This window comes from Uloborus diversus, chromosome 1, assembly GCF_026930045.1.
Source record: "Uloborus diversus isolate 005 chromosome 1, Udiv.v.3.1, whole genome shotgun sequence".
NCBI classification, from domain to species: Eukaryota; Metazoa; Arthropoda; class Arachnida; order Araneae; family Uloboridae; genus Uloborus; species Uloborus diversus.
In genome coordinates, this window is record NC_072731.1 from 177,675,771 (window position 1) to 177,695,114 (window position 19,344).

Here is a 19,344-nt window from a genome sequence, read left to right on the forward strand (position 1 = left end):
GGTGTACTAAAAATATTTCATTTTCTGTGGTAGATGTTGAACATTTGCTATGAAATACAATATAGTACTTGCAGTTCAACAGTTTGTGCTTGGAGTCATCTTGGGAATCCTAACGATCAAGGGCGCCCATATAGGGGGGCTCAATCCCCCCCTTGGATATGAGACCTTTCTTGCTTTTAATGCTTTTTTTCTTTGCAAAAATGTATAAAAATTTCTTTTCCAGCCATTAATGAATAAGTTATTTAAAATGTCAAATTTTAATGTCTCTAATATGTACTAAAATCGCTTTCCATGGGAAAAACATTCTGCTAAACCATGGGTAAAATTTTTGAGCCCCCCTTAAAATTTTGCATATGGGCGCCCTTTCTAACGATGTTCTCATGTGCATTCAGTACCAGAAAGAGATGGGAGCGGGAATGAATCTTGAAATCAGCAGAGATGGGGAAACTAAGGGGGCGGGGCTAAGTGGGAGGTTTTAAGAATTAATTAAAAAATAACTAGCAACCCGATTGAACTAAAATTGGTGTCCATCGTCATAAAATGGGCCTGAATTTTCATTAAAAAATTGCATGCAGGTTCCTCATTGTCCTTCCTCAAAAATTTAGCTGTATATGGATGATATACAATACTTTACTTCAAACAGTGAAAATATATCTACAGTACAGAAAAAGTGTTTTGTATTTTTGTGCAACAGAACTTAATATCAATAAAGAACAAAAGTATATATAATGAAGAAAGCACAATAAATATAAATAAAACAAAAACAACCGAGTTTAAATTTACATTTTTTCGACAAAACAACAGCCCTTGGTATTTGCTTTTTACTGCAAAAATACTTGTTCCTGATTGTTAATTACCTCATGGATGATCCGCTTAAGTATAATCAGGCTTTTACTGTATTTATATTTATCCTATAGAAATATCTAATACTTTCCTGCAACGGGTGGGATATAATGCTTTTGATGCTCATTTCTTATTTATTTTTGTTATGGCAAGTTCATGATGAACTTTATATTTTTTCCCCATCAAGTCAAAATTTATTCTAAATTTTATATTTCAAAGCTTACCATCAAAAATTTTAACTTTATACTTTTATTAAGGACCCTGTAATTATGCAGAAATACTTTTAAATTTGTTTTAAAGTCACAATATTAACCTGTTTTGCAAAATTTTAATTGCAATATCCTAAAATTTTTAACATTAGTTGAAAAAGAATCACTTTTACAAGTAGCTGCCCAAAAGGGCATAAAAATCGATTATCAAATGCTGCCAGAATTACCAAATACCAAGTTGAAGTCTTGAATTTGCTTATAGAAAATAAATTACCAATTAAAATATATTAGCTGAGCTGTATGTTATTTTGAAAGCAAAATGTATGCTGTGCAGAAAACTTCTGTAAATTTATATGTTTAGCTGGCTTACTTATTTATTGCAGCCTTAAAGTATTTCCAAAACCTTTTCAACAAGCATTAATTATTTTGTTAGTTTCTTGATTGCCTTTTGATAGGAAATGTAATTTGTAAGAAGCTACTCCAGTATTTTTTAAACATAACTAAAATAATGCAGTAGATTATACATTTAGGTTAGTATTATAATGAATGTCTACTGTAGTGGATAAATGTAACATCTTTGGTATCTGACCTTAATTTTCTCTCTTTCAGTATCTTCTGGATGGTGGATTTGCAAAAAATAAATGCATTGGAATCACTCAGGTACCCATTTTTATATTACTTACCTTTTAAAATTAAGAGAAATTTTGCTTTTACCCCACAAAACTTTTCCTATTCCTTGATCTTAACATCAGAGTGCAGTAGAGTCTTGAAAAACTGAGTCTAGAAAGTTCATGATAAGATTGAGAAATTTCACAAAAGGCTTAACATGATATGCTAAGGAAACTTTGCCTAAGGTCAGCGATGCTGTGGCTGAACTACAAATCATATTCTAAACATGGAAATTTTCAAAATATTGCCAAACAGTCCCAGCTGGAAGTTGATTTTTATTGGATGTTTTTTCATTCATAAGCTCATCTCATCTCAATTCTACTTGACATTTTCCAAGTATAATATTGTTATTTCCCCTACCCTTGGAAGATATAATATTTATGTAGAGGAAAACAAGGCTCGAAAATTATTATTGCCTGACATGCCAAGACATGTAAAAATTTCGATCAGACATTATTCTTGTACCTTTATATTTACAAACCCGGTGGGGGCATGTAATTTTGTAGTCACTTTCATCCTAAAATTATATTATTTCCCATTTTATTGAAAAGTTGCCGCATCTTTACCAAAGTTTAAAATTTATTTAAAGTGTTACCACTGAAATCATATTTGGACAAACATAAAATCATTAGGCATCATATAATGCTGTTAAATAAATTTTTTGTCTTATTAATGCTCTATGCAAAAAATTCAAATGTTTTTATTAATGTACAATAAAAAAGAACTAGGCATTTAATAAGTTTTTCTTTTTTTAAATAATTTCACTTGTCTAAAGAGCTACAGATCTCATAAAGATAGATTCATTTTTAGTTTAAAACATATATTAAAGAAAAAAAAGTTGGAAATTTGTGCTACATAATCTAAAAAGGGTGTTTGCACATTTTTGGAAACTATGCAAAATATTTTTCTGGGGGGGGGGGGGGGACACAGTACTCTGGGGAACATAATATTTGAAAACCATTAAATGAGTAAATGTTCATTGATTCTTTTAACTAAATAATTTTTTCATATTATTATTTTCTATTGTTTGATTAATTTAGAACACATTTCCATCTCTATTGCTAGCCCCGAAGAGTTGCTGCGGTGACTATTGCAACTAGAGTTGCTAAAGAAGTAAGAACTGAACTTGGAGGAAAGGTATGTTGTAGCTTTGGTTGTGCTATGTCTTAGATAGAATTTACTACCCTTATTAATATTGAATAATGCATTTTATTTAACTTATCATCTGATACATTTCAATTTTTTTTTTTTTTGTGATGAATTTGTAAACCTGCATTCTTAAAATATTGTTCTTCTTTATTGATAGGTTGGCTATTCAGTGAGGTTTGAGGATGTTACTTCTAGTGCTACTAAAATAAAGGTAGTTAAAGAATCATCATAAGAAATAATTATTTATAGTTTGTTTAAAAATTTTGTATCTGGTGAATTCCAGGAAAATGGGGACATGACACTTGAATTTTAAAAATTATTATTCTGTCACTTGCCATATACCATTCTCTTCAGAAATAAATGAATTTCTTGAATCTTAACCTGTTTTTCCCTCATAGTTTGCTGACTTTCAGAAAATCAAGGGCAAAATCAAGTTTTCTCTTTGTGTTTTTACAGGGCAAAAAATCTCTTTTGTTACATACTGTAATTGCAATACAGTCGAATTCCAAGTTATGCAAGGGATGCGTTCGCAGAAAATATTTGGCTCTGCAGAAATTTTTTTCAAACTGCTAACGTTAATTAAAAAAAATATATTAAGGGATTTTTTAAAAAAAGAAACAGTTTATTTCTGTTGAAGCCTTTTTCCAAAAGACTTTTAAAGCACATGTGTGAGAAAAAAAATGGTTTTGGTTGGTTTCAGTTGGTGAAAAAAGCAAACTATATGTAATTGTAAAAAAAAAAATTAAATAATTTAAAGCTCTTTTTTTTTTTTTTGGCCTCTTTCATATTTGAATATAAATTCAATTCTTTATTCAAGGGTGAGTTAGGCAAAATATTTACACTGCAGAAAATTTTCCAGCTAGGATTTGTGTTCGTAGAAAGCTTTTCATGTTATCTAAGTCTGGTCTATGCATCAGTTTTTGAAAAAATGTGCATTTTGATATGCTCTCATACAGAAATACATCGGTTTTTTGCTAAAACTGTCCTTCTGTTACCTCTGGAATTCACCATCTTACTTATTTTTTTGTACTGTTTTTCTGAGAAAAATGCACTTGCAGAAAAGACCTCTCTTACGTTTGATTAATTCAGGGTGTACTGAGTAATTTTGAATATATGTTTTGCAAGATCAAACTTTTTAATGCATATTCCTGCATAAAAATTCAAAAAAGTGTTTCAATGCTTGAACTAAATTCGCAGTAACCAATGTATTCATTAGGAAGAGTTTTGAACTGTCGAAGAAAAGCTGTTAATTATAATAATAATAATTAATTATTCCAAATTAATTAATGCAAAAGGATAATAACTTGCACATTAAAAGTACAAAAAATTGAATTATATTTGCAAATTAATTGGAGTAATTTTATAACATCTTTTTAAATTTTCACATGAATAATACAATAATTGTAAGTGAGTTATTTAATAATTATGCAGATCAATTAGAGAATTTATAAAATTTGTCCAAGTTGATGCCATGAACACACACACACACTCAAAAAAAAAAAAAAAAGCCGGGGGGGGGGGGGAACAAAAATAAATAAATGAATATTTGGGTTTTTAAAGATTGTATATTATTTATAAATATTACAAATATTTATAAAAATTTAAATCTAGGCTTCATAATGGCACTAGCCTAAATATAATTTTCTAAGCATCAAAACAAACAACCTTAATGCTATTTTTAATGAATCATATATATATGTATCCAATGTAATTTTTTTTTATTAAACAAAATGCTGATATGTTCTATATTGTTCCCTACACACTGCCCATAGCATATTTGAAAAATATGCAATAGAAAATGATTTTTGAAAACAAAACTATTTGCATTGGAAAATTACATTTATAAATTCAGCCTTTGGGCCAATCATGGGTTTTAATCACAAAGAGTCGGAAAGAAAAAGCTTCAATGTGATCCAAAATTTTAGACATCAAATTTGTCGCTAAGGGTTGGAAATCTAGGCATCCAGTCAAAATTTTTTGTCATAAAACATGACTATCGACCTTTTTTTTCTAATACTGAAAAAATTGTGTATTATAATCATTACCATTTACTTTATTGTATTAATTTCTCTTCATGTTAAACACCTACTAGTTTTCATTAGTAGTTTTCTTTGATAACTTTTATAGCATCATGTTTTTCGTTTTCGTAAAACATACAATTTTGATTCATTTCTAGTATTTAACCGATGGTATGCTGCTAAGGGAATCTATCAGTGATGCAAAATTATCTAAGTAAGTAGATCATTTTCATCAAAAATTACTTTTTCTATTTGTAATTATATGTTGCAAATTTCATTTGTGTTGTCACGTTTTTGCATGTGTGCATGTGTCCATAGATATTTTCCCACTTTTGCTGGCTATCTTTTTTTTTTTTTTTTTTTGTAGTATCAATCCACAGCAATTGTTTGTCTACACACAATCACAAATAATTGCTCCAATAATAATATTGTTACAAATCCTCATATACATAACAGCCAATGATCGAGTAACCAGCAAGTTTCAACAATGAAACTTGCGCCACAGCATGATAATTTGATAATGTGTTTTGGTAATATTTAACATTCAGGGAAAGCCTTTATTGTGACAAGGCTGAACTCAATCCGGTCACTTAACTGTTTTACTGGTAAGACTGTGTCATTTCAGGGGAATGAAGAAATGAAAAAATGATCAACAATGAACGTTACCTACTGGAGTTTAAGGTTAATCCACTGGGGTTAGGGTTGCAACTTCAACTATCAAAATATCACCGAACAGGCAATGGCTTCGTTGAAATGTAGAAGTAACTTTCACTCATCATACCTTGACGGGCGATTTTCTAGCTTTGTTAATATTTGTCAGTTTTTGATTTTACCAGTTTAATTCACTGCAACTACTTTCAAATGATAATCAGTCATTTTTCTTTCTTTTCATTATTTTCGTGCCGAAATGGCTTAGTTGTGTCATTTTGTTCCAGAAGGGGTTAAGTCATTTTTCTTTCTTTTTTTTGCCTAAGTAACTATACAGTCAGGATTTTCAATATATAATATCAATAAATATAGCACTATTGTCATTTATGAATTACTGGGGGAAATTATCTTTTTTTGACATTCAAAACCTTACATAGTAAAATTATATTTTTCAAAAGTGAAAAAAGTTGACTTCACGCCATGTGGGAACAAACTCTTCAATTTTACTTCGTACTAATTAAATTATTTTTCTGTAAATATTTTTACATATTTTTATGTTCAAATATCTAATGTTCTTTTTTTTTATTAGATACAGTGTAATAATCTTAGATGAAGCTCATGAAAGGACATTGTGTAATGACATTCTTTCGGGGATTGTAAAAACGGCTCAAAAGTTAAGGTCATCAAACCAAAGCGGTCTTTTACCCCTAAAAGTAAGTGCATAATACACAGTTTTTATTTTTGCACTAGACTGCACTAAACTAGATTAAAAGTTATCCATCTTACAACTTTAGTGTAACAGATGTTTCTGTTCTTAACATTTGAAAATGAAGCAATATTATTCTATTTCTTGTCAAAAAAGTACATGACAATTTTTAATTACATAAACTTCTATTATTTATGCATGATTTCTTTTTACAGATTATTGTCATGTCTGCTACTCTTGATTATCACCGATTCGCTGAGTACTTTGAAGCTCCTGCATATTTTGTGAAAGGTCGAGAATTCAGCATTAAGGTACATTAAATTTGAATACATTTCCACATTTTTAATTTACCTGTCTCAACAAAAATAAAAGAATATAGCATTAAAATATCATAAATAACGGCAGCATAAAATAAATGTACAGTCAGTTAAAATGTAAAAGAAAAATTTTCTAGGAAACAGATTTATGAGTAATATTAATTTGGAAGGTTTTAAAAATGATCAGTTTTTTTTCACTATAGTTGGGGCAAACCTAACCTGGCAGTACCATAATGCTGTTATTAGGATCTACATAGCCTTCACAAAGCTTATAGGTTAGGTTTGCCCCAACTATAGTTGACTCAAAATCCTATTTTGGGACTTTTCTCCGGTCTCTCCAATCGTGAAAATGCTGTATTGAAGTCAGGATTTGTAACCAGTTGAAAGAATAATACAGTAGAAGACCATTATAACGCACTCCTTGGGACCAGAGCTTTTGTGTTGTACAGGTTTTTGCATTACATAGATCATTTCACAAATTTTGAAACTAATATTCAAGATATATCTATATATTAGAACTTCAGAATGTTTTATTTGCTATGAGTATAGAAGCATTAATATTACACTTAGCCATTCACAAATAAATTTTTTCACAATTGAAAGAAATTGAATTATCTTGCACTTCTGCTGGTTTCATGGTTTGCATTGCAGCTGCATTTTCGAGAGCCATCTGGTGTTGTCTGTTAACTGTGAATACTAATTTTCATTTAAAATCTTTGAATTAAGATAGAAAGATGTAAAACTGTTTCAAAATTTAATTTGCCTTGCAATTTTTATCTTTGCAAAGCAAAATAGACAGATTTTTTAAACTTCAAAACCTTTTGTTTACTTTTGAAAAGTTGTGCGGTTTATAGAGAATTGTGTTCTATAGGTCGGCATTATAAAAGTATTCTACTGTATTAGAATAATAATGCAATTGACATTTTTAAAATGGAAAGCTATTATGTTTAAAGACCTTTCTTCTGTTTTTTCTTTTTTTCCTGTAACTGAAGGAGCCCGTTTTTCATTAATGTATATATATGGCAAAATGTTTCTAATGTGTTTTTTTAGAAAATTCTTGAAAGGGCTTTTTACAAAAGTTTTGAATGGTAATACTGATTCTTCTCAAAAATATTTGCATCTGAATAAATTCAAATTATGTCTTGCAAACAACAGGTATTGTACAGCAGTGTTTTTCAAGAATGGATGTTATCAAATTTAGTTGTTCTTCCTTTTAATTTCCCCCATGATATTTATAAAGTTATTTGTTTCCAAACTGCAAAATCTTCAGAAATGTACTTATTAACTTTTCATTGAAAAACTGGTTGAAACTTATTTCTTTTCTACCTGAGCATTGTGAAGTTTTAAAAAAATTGCTTTTAGCATAATTAGCAATAATTTTTCTTGATTGATCACAATTCTCTTTTTTAGATATTAAATTCTGTGAACACGCAAGAAGATTATCAACATTCTGCACTTATTACTGTTTTTCAAATTCACCAAAATGAGGATGATGGGTAAAGTTTTGCATTTTAATTATTTCTTATTCCAAGTGTTTTGATCTTTGTTAACAAGTTCATTTTAAAGGAAAGTTTTATGGAACTATCTCAAAGCTATTTTTTAACAAATTGGGTTTTATTGATTAGTGAAGCTTTTTCATGAAATATTTGTTAGCAATGTTTATATTTATATTTTTTTGTTCATGAAATGTGTTTGTTTTATTTAGAGACATATTGGTTTTCTGCACTGGACAAGAGGAAATTGATTCATTGGCTGCTGAAACAGAGAATTTGGCTTTACATTTACCTGCTGGTTTGTTTATCAATTTTTATTTTGTGTAAATTTTAAGGGGGGGGGGGGGGGGGGGTAGGAGAGAAAGAGAAGAAAAACAATCATCTAGTTAATATTTGGGTTCATGATTTTGGAGCCTTCTAAATTACTGATTTTAATTATGATGGTAATTTGATATAAATGATTATTCTGCTACCATTTCACAAAAATATATAGTTATGAATTTGTTTAAACTGACCCTCCCCCCTAAACCATCGACAATATGATGCATAACACATTGTGTTCAAACATTTTATGAATAAAATGTAAACAATTAAAGTAGTAATTATATTTTCAATTCTAAAAAAATTAAAAAATCAAAATTGGAAAATCTGCTTATTTTTATTGTTTATGAAATTAATTTAAAATTTATGCTCCATTAGGTGCATTATTTCTGGTATGTTTGGTGTTTTTTATTGACAACCAAGCAGCTTCAGAATTTTTTTTAACTCAAAACCGCAGGTTCGTTTGTAAGGGGTTCGTTGGGGGAGGGGGGAGGGGGTCATTCTTCAGCATGCCCCCTCCCTAAAATGGAAGTCTGTATCCAACCCTGTATATAATTACGCACAATTTGGTCTAATTTCCTTTTCAGATTATTACAATAACCCCTCTAACTTAAAAAGTATGTTGGTTTTTTTTTCCAATCAATGAACAAAACTGGAATGTTTTCCATGCCTCTAAATTAGCTGCAGTTTACGCTGCAGCTTTCACTTCATCCTTCGCCGTAGAAATACTTTTTGAAAACATGTTGTGTGTTGTGTTTGGTAAAGTACTTTTATTTATTTTTATTAAGGAAATCGTTCTAATTTAATATTTAAGTAATGTTTCTGTTGGTGCATCTATCATCAATTTGTGCATTAATTGAATGATTATTTTGTGCTACTTCAGTTTGTTTGTACTTTTAGATATATTACGCTTTTTTGCTGACACCTCGACCCAACAAACCTGATATAATAAGAGCCTTTTGTATTGCATTCACCATCTTAGTTAAGTGAAAGTTTGCCAAATATTTCACTAAAAAAACTTCTTATTAGGAGCCTTAATAATTACTTATATTATAATAAGGCTCCTAATAACTACTTATTAGGAGCCTTAAAAAACTTAGTTTCACATTACTAAAATTTTTCCATTTTTCTCCATGACCTGCCATATCTTGCTGAATTTGATTTGTATGCATTAAACTATTGATTTTTATTTAAGTTTCTTGACTTCAAATCCCCCCTCCCCATTTCCAGAATATTAAAGGCATAAATTATTTATTTTTGCTTCAACTATTACAAGAAGGCTTGTTTATTATGTAAAGAATATTTTTTATTGTGAAATACTTTAGTTGATGGCAGTATTAATAGATTCATGGCATTGGGAAAATGGTTTCTGGCATTGAGAAAAACCTTTCAAAACAAAGTTTTTTTGTTTTCAGATCATACCAGCTGTATAAATCAAAGAATTTGTAAAAGATCTTTAGTATGTAGCTATGTAAGTGTATAAACTATGTTCTGTAAAAGAATGACTGAAATCAATGACTTAATATTGAAGCTTAAATATGTGCCACGAGTAGTTGCTAAGGGAAAATCTTAATATGGTTTGTCAGTGTATCAATCAATTGTATGAAGAAACTGTGAGTGAATTAAGGTATTGTCAAACTACTTTATCTAAAGTTATAATTTAAAAAACAATATAACTCAATATTTTGTACTGTGATTTTTTTACTATTACAGGCTGTAAAAAACTTTCTGTGTGGAAATTATATGCAGCCCTTCCGTCTGCTTTGCAAAATGCATGTTTCGACAAAGCTCCTGCTGTAAGTATAGTTTATTAAGCTTTGAAGTGTTTGTTTGTTTTTTGGAAACTGTACTGACATTACCTACAATTTTTAGGGCTATAGAAAAGTGATTTATTCAACAAATATTGCAGAAACTTCTGTCACAATCAGTGGCATTAAATTTGTGGTGGATACAGGCATGGTAAAAGTAAAGTAAGTGGTTTGTTTGATGCTAACGTATATTCATTTAGTTTTTTAAAAAATAAGTAGTTTTCAGAACTTGCACGATAAATTTTGACGTAACAGACATGTTTGAAGTTCAAATTAATTCATGTTATTCACATCATTAAATTTTTTGGCATCAAATTTAAGATAATCTTTTAAAGTTTAATTTAAAGCTGAATAGCTTTTTATTTTATGGTCAAAAATAGTTTGTTTATTAATGTATTATAGGTGCAAATCAATATCATATATGGTGTACTGCACTTGCAAAAAGAAAAAAAAATTGACAAATTTTGTACAATATTTTCTTTAAAGCCCAAATTTAAACTTTGGAAGTTTTGTAGCCACATTATTTTGCTATTCAAAAGTAATCACTTTTACACCTTTCTGATAATAATGCTATTTTTAATTCTTTTTTTTTTTTGCTTCTTCATAATGCTATTGTTTTTTTTTTTATTGAATTTTTCAATAGTATCTAATTTACAAGCGTGTTCCCGTCAGGGCTGGCTTTCTGCCGGCAGAAACTAGTTTTTGCCGTGCCAGTAGCAGAAACTGGTTATAACCGGTAAAAACCGGCAGAAACTGGCAAAAACTTAAAAGAGTCTTTAATAACTCCAGTAGATACTAAATGATATTTGTTTAAATAAAATAAAAAATTAAACTTCATTTCATCATTTAAAAAAATAAAATCCTATGCTAGTGTCCTTGATTTAGTTTGGAAAGGCTTTTCAATTGCAGATGCTCGTAATATTTGGATTAATCTAACAAAGGACGAAAATCATATTGGAGCTTGGGAAAGAGGAGTGACATAGAGAATCAAACAGGCATTACTGATTGTAATTTGCTTTTATTATATGCTTTATCTAAATTGCTTGTGATTGAAACTATCATGTGCTTCAAGAAGAAAGTGCCAGAATTTATTTGCCAATACTAAGCTAGATTTTGTACCTATTATCACAGCTTTGCAAAACAAATTGGCCCCATTTCTTGAAACTTATTTTTACAGTCAAATTTTTACCATTACCTCAACTACTACATGGTGGATCAGTTAAAATACATATGAAAGTTTCACGAACATTGCTTGTTCCTTGATGCATTGCCTGCTAGCTCTTCTGTTCGAAGATTATTCTAAAATTTCTCATCTGTGCACATTTAATTGAGAAACTGGTTAGATTTTAGAAACCACATTTTCTAAGGAGCAACTGCAGGATCCAAACAATGTAACATTTGATTTTGAATTGAAATAATATTGCAATTAAGTTGTGTGCTTTGGTTAACACCTAATTATTTTCTCCATGTATTTTCTATTGTTTGTCAATAATTAATTTTTTGTCATTTTGTGAGTTTTTGCCAGTTTCTGTCAAATGTGGCAGAAAGTGGTTTTTGCCATGCTGGTTTTAACCGGTTTCTACCAGTGGTTTTAACCACCTCGGCAGAAACTTGCCAACCCTGGTTCCCGTAGCGTGCACTCCATATACATCACATACTCTCAAACATTTCTTAGACATATAACATTTAATCATCAAGCTTCAAAAAATTTCATTTATAATTCAGATTCTATCATGGCATTTTTAATTAATTTTTCCTTAAGAAAAAAATAATATATTTATGCTAACCACATTTTCTCACAAGTAACTTTATTTCTTGATATTTCTTAACACTTAGTAAATCAATGCCTTTTGAAAATATGCAAGGAGTACAATATCATCTGCTTATCTTTACTCAATCAAAAGAACTAGTGAATATGACAGGAGTACGAAGAACCTGATTTTCCTAGGGGTGATAGTGGGAAGTAGAAGATAGACAACTGGTAATAATTTATTTCCTGCCGTTTCTTATATGAAATGGTTTAACTAACAGTTACAATTTTTAGCAAGGGATCCTTTTAGCTGCACGTAAGAAGTAGTTATTAATCGTCACAGTGATAGTTCATTAAAAATAATTTTCAAAATATAAGAAAAATATAAAACTTTAATAATTTTTTCCAGTTTTTTTCATTTCCCTGGAAAACCTGAAACTCTATCACCCTTGGGTTACACCTCAAGAATTTCTGGCCATATGTATATGATCACATACACATATTGTGCAAAATGGATTACTGGGAGTACACCCTCAGAACAGGGATGAGAGTGGTCAGAGAGCAAAAAGCAGGCAATAGAAAAAAATTTCGTAAAAATGATGATAGCCAAAAAAAAAATCGTGAAAGGGTTGATATCCAAAACCGCATCAAAATAGAACTTGGAAGCCATGATATTCGAAAATTCAACAAAAAATGGCTTATTTACCATTTTAAAGGTAATACGTAATTAATTAAGTATAAGTAACAATTTTGTAGAATTTGTTGCATTGTACCATTTTTTGCAAGAGTGTTTATTCCTAAATAAATCTAAATTTTGAAAAAGTGGCAACAATTTCTAACCTCTGAGTCCTTGAACAAAGGGTTGGGGGAGAAAGATGTCAATTTTGGCTGCATCAGACAATAGTGTCAACTCTTCATATTTTTTAGAGAAAAATAAAAAATTTTCATTAAAAACATTTTTATAGTGTTAAATAAGTGAGAACATAAATTTTAAAATTAGGTCTGTTTTTAATGTAAAGTAATATTTTACAACAGAGAGAAAAATCTAAAATTTCTTTATGTGGTAGAACATACTTTTCATAGTAAGAATTAAAAATGTATAAACGATTGGTTATCTTTTTCCTTCCATTGTAACTCAAAATTTGTTTTTAAAAACTTCTTAATATGATTTCGGAATCAAAAGAACAAGTTGCAGCTGCCTCATTTAATCATGAAATCTCAAAACTTTTAACAGGCTGCAAAGCCTAAAACATTTGAGATTCACTATGAATATTTTTTAGCTGTCTTCAATACACAAAAAAAGTAACCATGCCAAGTTTCAATAAAATTCTAGACTGTGGGTGCTAAGCCACATTTTTTGATTGACTTTTGCATTTTTCGTAAAATAAATTAAAGAAAAAAAATATTATTGAAATGATGAATAAAAAAAGAAGATATAAGGTAGCATATAAAACCACCAGTAAAAAAACCACCCATCATTAAAAGTAATTGAAATACTTGCAGGATGCAAAAAGATTGAAATCTCAAATAAGGCATGCAACTTTTGATGCAGCACAAGTTTGACATTGTTGGCATGATTTCAAAACATACGTTTTTGGCAGATATCATGGAGAATGAAGATTTGAGGGGGGAAAATTTTAAAAAATAAGAAACCGGGGACAAAAAATTTAAAAAAATCATATTTTTCCAATTTTTGAGAAAAATAGGGCCGGAAAGAGGCAATTAAAGGAGGAAAGGTTTTGAAAGTCAACAGAAAAAGCCGGAAAAATCTCATCCCTGGATAATATATAGACTTGAGATTTTCAGGGATGAAAACCTTCCACATATCTACGATGGTCTGCTTTTGTATTTTTTTCATTATTTCCGCGGTTTTTAGGCTTTGAAAGACAGCGTACATTGGTCACTCTATTGGCAAGACGACGTGAAGCGATATAGGGAGATATGAGAACTGTCCGCTTAACGATGACAGCACAATGCCACATAAATGATATGGTAAAATATCGGCAAAACAATAGTGATATGACATTCTTGACGTCGTCGTCACAATGTCGTTTACGATATTTCATATCAATGTCATAACCGGTGGCCGATCAGCCATCGTTGTATATCGTGATCCCATAACGTAGCGATATAGTATTGGTAATTTTTACGATATTGTCGTACAACATGTGCTACAAGGGATCTTTTCAAAAATGTTAGAAACTCCGCAAAATTATATACAAAAGAATGAAAGAAAAATTAGGCTGTAAAAGAGGGAATAAGGGAAAGAATTACAATAAAAAAAAAAAGAAAAAGTTACTTTCAAAAAATGCTGCAAAATTCCAAAGATATCAACACTTGCTTAAAAATTTTAAGAAAAGTACTGCAGCTATTAAAATAACTACAGATAAATCAAATGCTCTACTGATACTATAAATGAGATGATTTTAGAATTAAATTGTGTAAATCCTATACTGGTAAAAAATCTGCCAGTGATAACTTAGGTAAACCAGAAATTTTGCAAACTTCACTTGAAAAATCAAGTGAAAGAACTGGAAAGAATAGCTCAAGAAAGAGGACTCAAGTTCTGAATTGCAGTTAAAGGCAAAATAATATAAATCTGCCAAAGGAAAACAGAGTTAGTTGGTAATCTGACCATTGTAACTGTCTAAAAAGATTGTCCAGAAGAAACAATTAAAGTTTTAATTGTTATTATGTAATCCATCATTTAATCATAATTATGCAAGTTTAATTTTTTTAAAATTAGTACATCTTTAATGAAATTGTGCTACAGGGAGCCAAATCTTTTCAGTAAATGTTTAAGTATCATAATGTCATTTTGTAAATATGGTGTCTAATGATTCAGCTTGTATTAAGTGTTTAATAAAATGGGGAGTTTATAGCATTGGACGTCACAATACAAAGTAAAGTAATTTCACCTAATTTGTGGGTTGCAGCAAATTGGAAATAATAAATGAAATTAAATTATCTGTTAAGATCCTAAATAAATGCAAGCTTGTTTTATTTATTAATATATATCACTTCTACTAAGTAAAAAAAAATCCATTAACATTTTAAAGACAGTATAATATAAATACGAGGGCAATTTGGAAAGTAACCGCCGCTTAGGCGTGCCGTGGTGCTGGAAGTAGGGTTTGGAGCGCCCTCAATCAAATGCACGAGCAATCTGTGATTCAGTAAGCTTCCAGTGGGAGAGTGAGAGTGTTGTAGGACCAAGTGTTTGCTAGTTATAGCGTGACAAAATGAGTGCCGCCGTAGAAAATCCCGCAAAATGTGAGGTGCGAGGAGTGATAAGATTTCTTTTCGCCAGAAAAATGTCAGTAACGGATATCAATCGTGAATTGTGTTCCGTATACGGCCCAAACATTATAAGTGGAGGTGTAGTGCGTCAGTGGGTATGCTTTTTCAAGGACGGAAGAACAGACATCCATGATGAATCATGGAGTAGAAGATTGTAGCCCAGAATTGGCTCCTTCTGATTACCATCTGTTCACTGCAATGAAGAAGTGGCTTGGGGGACAGCATTTTGCTGATGAAGCGCAGTGACACAGTGGCTGAAATCGCAGGCGGCCGCTTTTTATGCACATGGAATTGATAAATTGGTAAAACTGTACGACAAGTGCCTAATTAATGGTGGCGACTACGTTGAAAAATAAAGGAGAGTTGTACCTTTGATATGTAAATAAATGTTTTTCCTCTGTGTTACAGCAATTTGGAGGTTACTTTCCGAATTGCCCTCGTATATATAATTTTGCCTAATATTTAAAAAAAAAAAAATATCAATTTTAAGCAGCACAATATTTTTCCTCTTTTTTGACTTTGGGCTGTTTTTATCACTGGATTTTACTCTTTCTCAGGTCTTATAATCCTCAATGTGGCTTTGATGTGTTAAAAGTTCAAAGGATATCGAAAGCACAAGCTGAGCAAAGAGCTGGCAGAGCTGGACGAGAATCTGAGTGAGTTATTTTCATTTGTTCCTGTTTTGTAAACAAAAAATACATACAATTTTGAGATCTGGACCTCTAAAAGTTCATTATTCTTCATCGTTAGAGTTAAATCAATAATAATTGCACCTCATAGGGAAAGCAAAAAACCATTTCTAGTACTTTAGTTGGGTTGTATTATCAGGGAAGGCTTGTCCCCCCCCCCCCCAAAAATAGGCTTGTTACAATAAAACACCTTTTGATATTTCATTGATCAATTTATTATTTTTATAATATAAATTTTCATAATAATGATTTATATATGAATATTTATATATAACTTCTGTTATATCGTACTGTTATAAATTGACTTGATTGAATTTCTGCTCTCATATTAATTCAAAAGATACAAATTTCCATTTAAATTCAGATTTATACTTTGATGATAAAAGTATAAAAATTAAATTCAGTTGAATTTAAGTTAAATTTGTATGTCATGTGCTTTGCTAAGTATCTACTTTTTTTCCTAGTGGAATGTGTTATCGTTTATATACGCTTGATGAACACAAGATGTTTCAAGATCAGTCTGTCCCTGAGATTCTTAGGTAAGCTGGTAGAACTTATGATATAAATTTGAAAGTAATTGATTATAAAATGAAATGGAAAGATGTTCAAATTATATTTATGTGTCAAGCAGTACAGTGAAACTTTCATACATTGAAGTTGCCAGGAATGCAAAAAAAAATTAAGTTAATCAAAAATTCGGCTTATTGAATCCGAGAACAAAAAAAATATAGAATAAAATAGAACAATTTATAATGTGAGCAAAAAAGGGATGGAATAATGTATCAAAGAATATTGTTGCCTCGAAACAACAGTAGGATATCTTACTGTAATTATTGCAACTGAATACCAGACTGTTGCTCTAAGGCTACAATGTATGCTTGACATAATTACTATACTACACTTTTTCAAATTCAAGAGTTTGTATAGGTTGGAAAACAAATTTATAACTTTATGTAGGACTAGTGGTACCCGCACGGCTTTGCCCGTAGTTGAAAATTAAAAGGTCATTTGGTTCGCCTGTATATTTACAAATAATGGATGACGAATTTCTCGCCAATTGGACATGTTCATTCGCTCTCCCATTTCACGTCATGATAATTTTGTAATTTACTCGTCCATCTTATGATAATTTTACTCCAGAAAATGTTCTTAAGATTGAAATAGAAAAAGAACAAAATCGAATTTTCGAAAAATCGCTTCAAAGTGCACACCCCCATGTTACAAACTAACTTTGCCAAATTTCATGAAAATCGGCCAAACCGTCTAGGCGCTATGTGCATCACAGAGATCCAGACATCCAGACAGAGACTTTCTGCTTTATTATTAGTAAAGATATAGCAATTTTTACTTGCCAAAAATATACATTTTTCTTTTTAATCTGTTAACAAACATTTCTTTGAGTAGAAATCTGTTCTTTGATTAAATAGTCCTTGTGTACTTTTAAAGCATCAAAGTGTTAGTCTGGAACATTTGACGGATTCTATAAAAACATGCAATATATCTGCTGCTTTTCTTGCTCAGTCTTTTTGTTTTTGCATCATCGATTGTAAATAAACTAATTTATTTTTAATGAGTATTTATTTATTTTTTTTTTGTCCCCCACTTTGTTAGAAAATAATTTATAGTATATCTCCTAGTTTATGTATTTTAAGCAAAATACCTGCTATTTTAAAGTTCTTTAACCAAGTAGAACGAGAGTTCCTATGCTTGTTGGGCCTTGGAAAACGATATTTGAATCAGTATGCCACTTCAAGTGGCTTGGAAATGATAGTTGATATCCAAGAAGCATACAAAAATTAACAGTGAACATTTTCGTTAACCATCAGGTCATCCAAAAGTCGGTTCAATGAAGTCCTTGTGTTTCAACGAGAGAAGTCTTTCTTGAGACGGGACATTTGTGACCGATCAGTGCGAATAAGGACAAAAACACAGCTCGAATAGAAGCTTTACGAGTTCCAAAAAGTTCAGAATTTTACTGAAGAGAACAAATTTGTATGACTCCAAAAATGCCAGAAACATTTGAGACGGGCCGCAAATCCCTGCTGGAAGAGATACGTTTCACTGATTTACCACTTAAGCAACTCATAACCCCCAAAACAATAGGATTTTGTCTGTAGACACTCCAAGCACCTTAGAAAATGTTAAACATCGCCAATATCTGAAGTTAGGCTTGGTGTGTGATGGAATCAGCAAAAACAACAAAAAATCTCTTTTTTTTTTGTAGATTAGGGCCGTAAAACGAATTAAAAAGAGTACCAAAACGACATTTTAGAAGCTGTTGTACTTCTGTGAACCTAAGAGCGCTTTAGTGCAGCAATGTAGACTGAACATTTCAATTTGACTCCACAACAGTTCATATGGCCAAAAAGACAAGATTGGTGCAAGGCGCATTGTTTTTGACATGATATCATCTTTAGAGGAGACGCTCCACTAGCTAGACCTCAATCCTATTTATTACACTGTATGGCTTATTTTAAAGTTAAAGCTCTACCCTAAACTACACAAAAGTTTGGACTCTCTAAACCAATTGCTTCAACTGCATAAATAATGACAGGCTGACCCTATTAATTTCAATCGATGTAATTGGAGCCTTTGACAATATAACATGGACATCGATATTGCAGCAACTCTTTCGTTCAAAGTGTGAAAATGGTGTTTATAAATCATACAAGAGTTTTTTATCAGGAAGAAATATTACAATCTTTTCAAGTTCCACTTTGGTAAACGCAACCCCATCCAAAGGATGTCCGCAAGGGTCTTGTAGTGGCCCAGAACTTTGGAACCTTGTTTTAGCACCACTACTTGATATTTCATGGCCTGTAAATGTCCATGCACAAGCATTTGCAGATGACATCATCTTTGTAGTGTCACCCTCAACTCGGAATGAACTCAAGTCCTCAGCCAATGAAGCACTTAGAAGACTGCATGTTTGGCTCCAAGAAAACCAGTTACGAGCTTGTCCGGAGAAAACAAAATCCCTATTTCTTTCTAGACCTAGAAACTACGTTTGACAGCCCATCATAAAACTTGGCGACAATTTCATCAAAAGGCACAAAGAAATTGATTATCTTAGAGTCAGGCTGGATAAAAAGCTCAGCTGCTCAGCACACTTGGGAAAAATCCATAAAAAAATCAATTCTTCTGAGTAAGCTGCAATGCATCTCTGGAAAATCTTGGGGAGCAAATATCCAACTACGCAGATTGCTATACCAAACAGTAATAGAACCTTCAATTCTTTATGGAGTCGCAGTATGGGGTCAATTTTTGAAGCAGAAAGATATGAAGAAATTAGGAACTATTCAATGTCATTTCCTCCTTGTTGTCTTAGGAGCATATAACACATCAGCTCATACCACTTTGCATGTTCTTGCGGGTATTCCACCAACTGCTCTTACAGTTCATCGAAAACTAGCTTTGGGAAATA

General features: G+C 31.1%; 1 protein-coding gene across 2 annotated transcripts in view; it reads left to right on the top strand.

The window, feature by feature from the left end:
* LOC129233633 (ATP-dependent RNA helicase DHX33-like) overlaps window positions 1-19,344 on the top strand; it is a 65,853-nt gene that overhangs the window by 16,755 nt on the left and 29,754 nt on the right. For both annotated transcript variants that reach the window (XM_054867610.1, XM_054867618.1), the window contains exons 2-13: window positions 1,662-1,712; window positions 2,787-2,858; window positions 3,028-3,081; window positions 5,047-5,102; window positions 6,126-6,249; window positions 6,458-6,553; window positions 7,970-8,055; window positions 8,265-8,350; window positions 10,087-10,169; window positions 10,246-10,343; window positions 15,789-15,887; window positions 16,385-16,459. In XM_054867610.1, coding sequence (XP_054723585.1) covers window positions 1,662-1,712; window positions 2,787-2,858; window positions 3,028-3,081; window positions 5,047-5,102; window positions 6,126-6,249; window positions 6,458-6,553; window positions 7,970-8,055; window positions 8,265-8,350; window positions 10,087-10,169; window positions 10,246-10,343; window positions 15,789-15,887; window positions 16,385-16,459 — 980 coding nt within the window. The remainder of the gene's footprint in view (window positions 1-1,661; window positions 1,713-2,786; window positions 2,859-3,027; window positions 3,082-5,046; window positions 5,103-6,125; window positions 6,250-6,457; window positions 6,554-7,969; window positions 8,056-8,264; window positions 8,351-10,086; window positions 10,170-10,245; window positions 10,344-15,788; window positions 15,888-16,384; window positions 16,460-19,344) is intronic.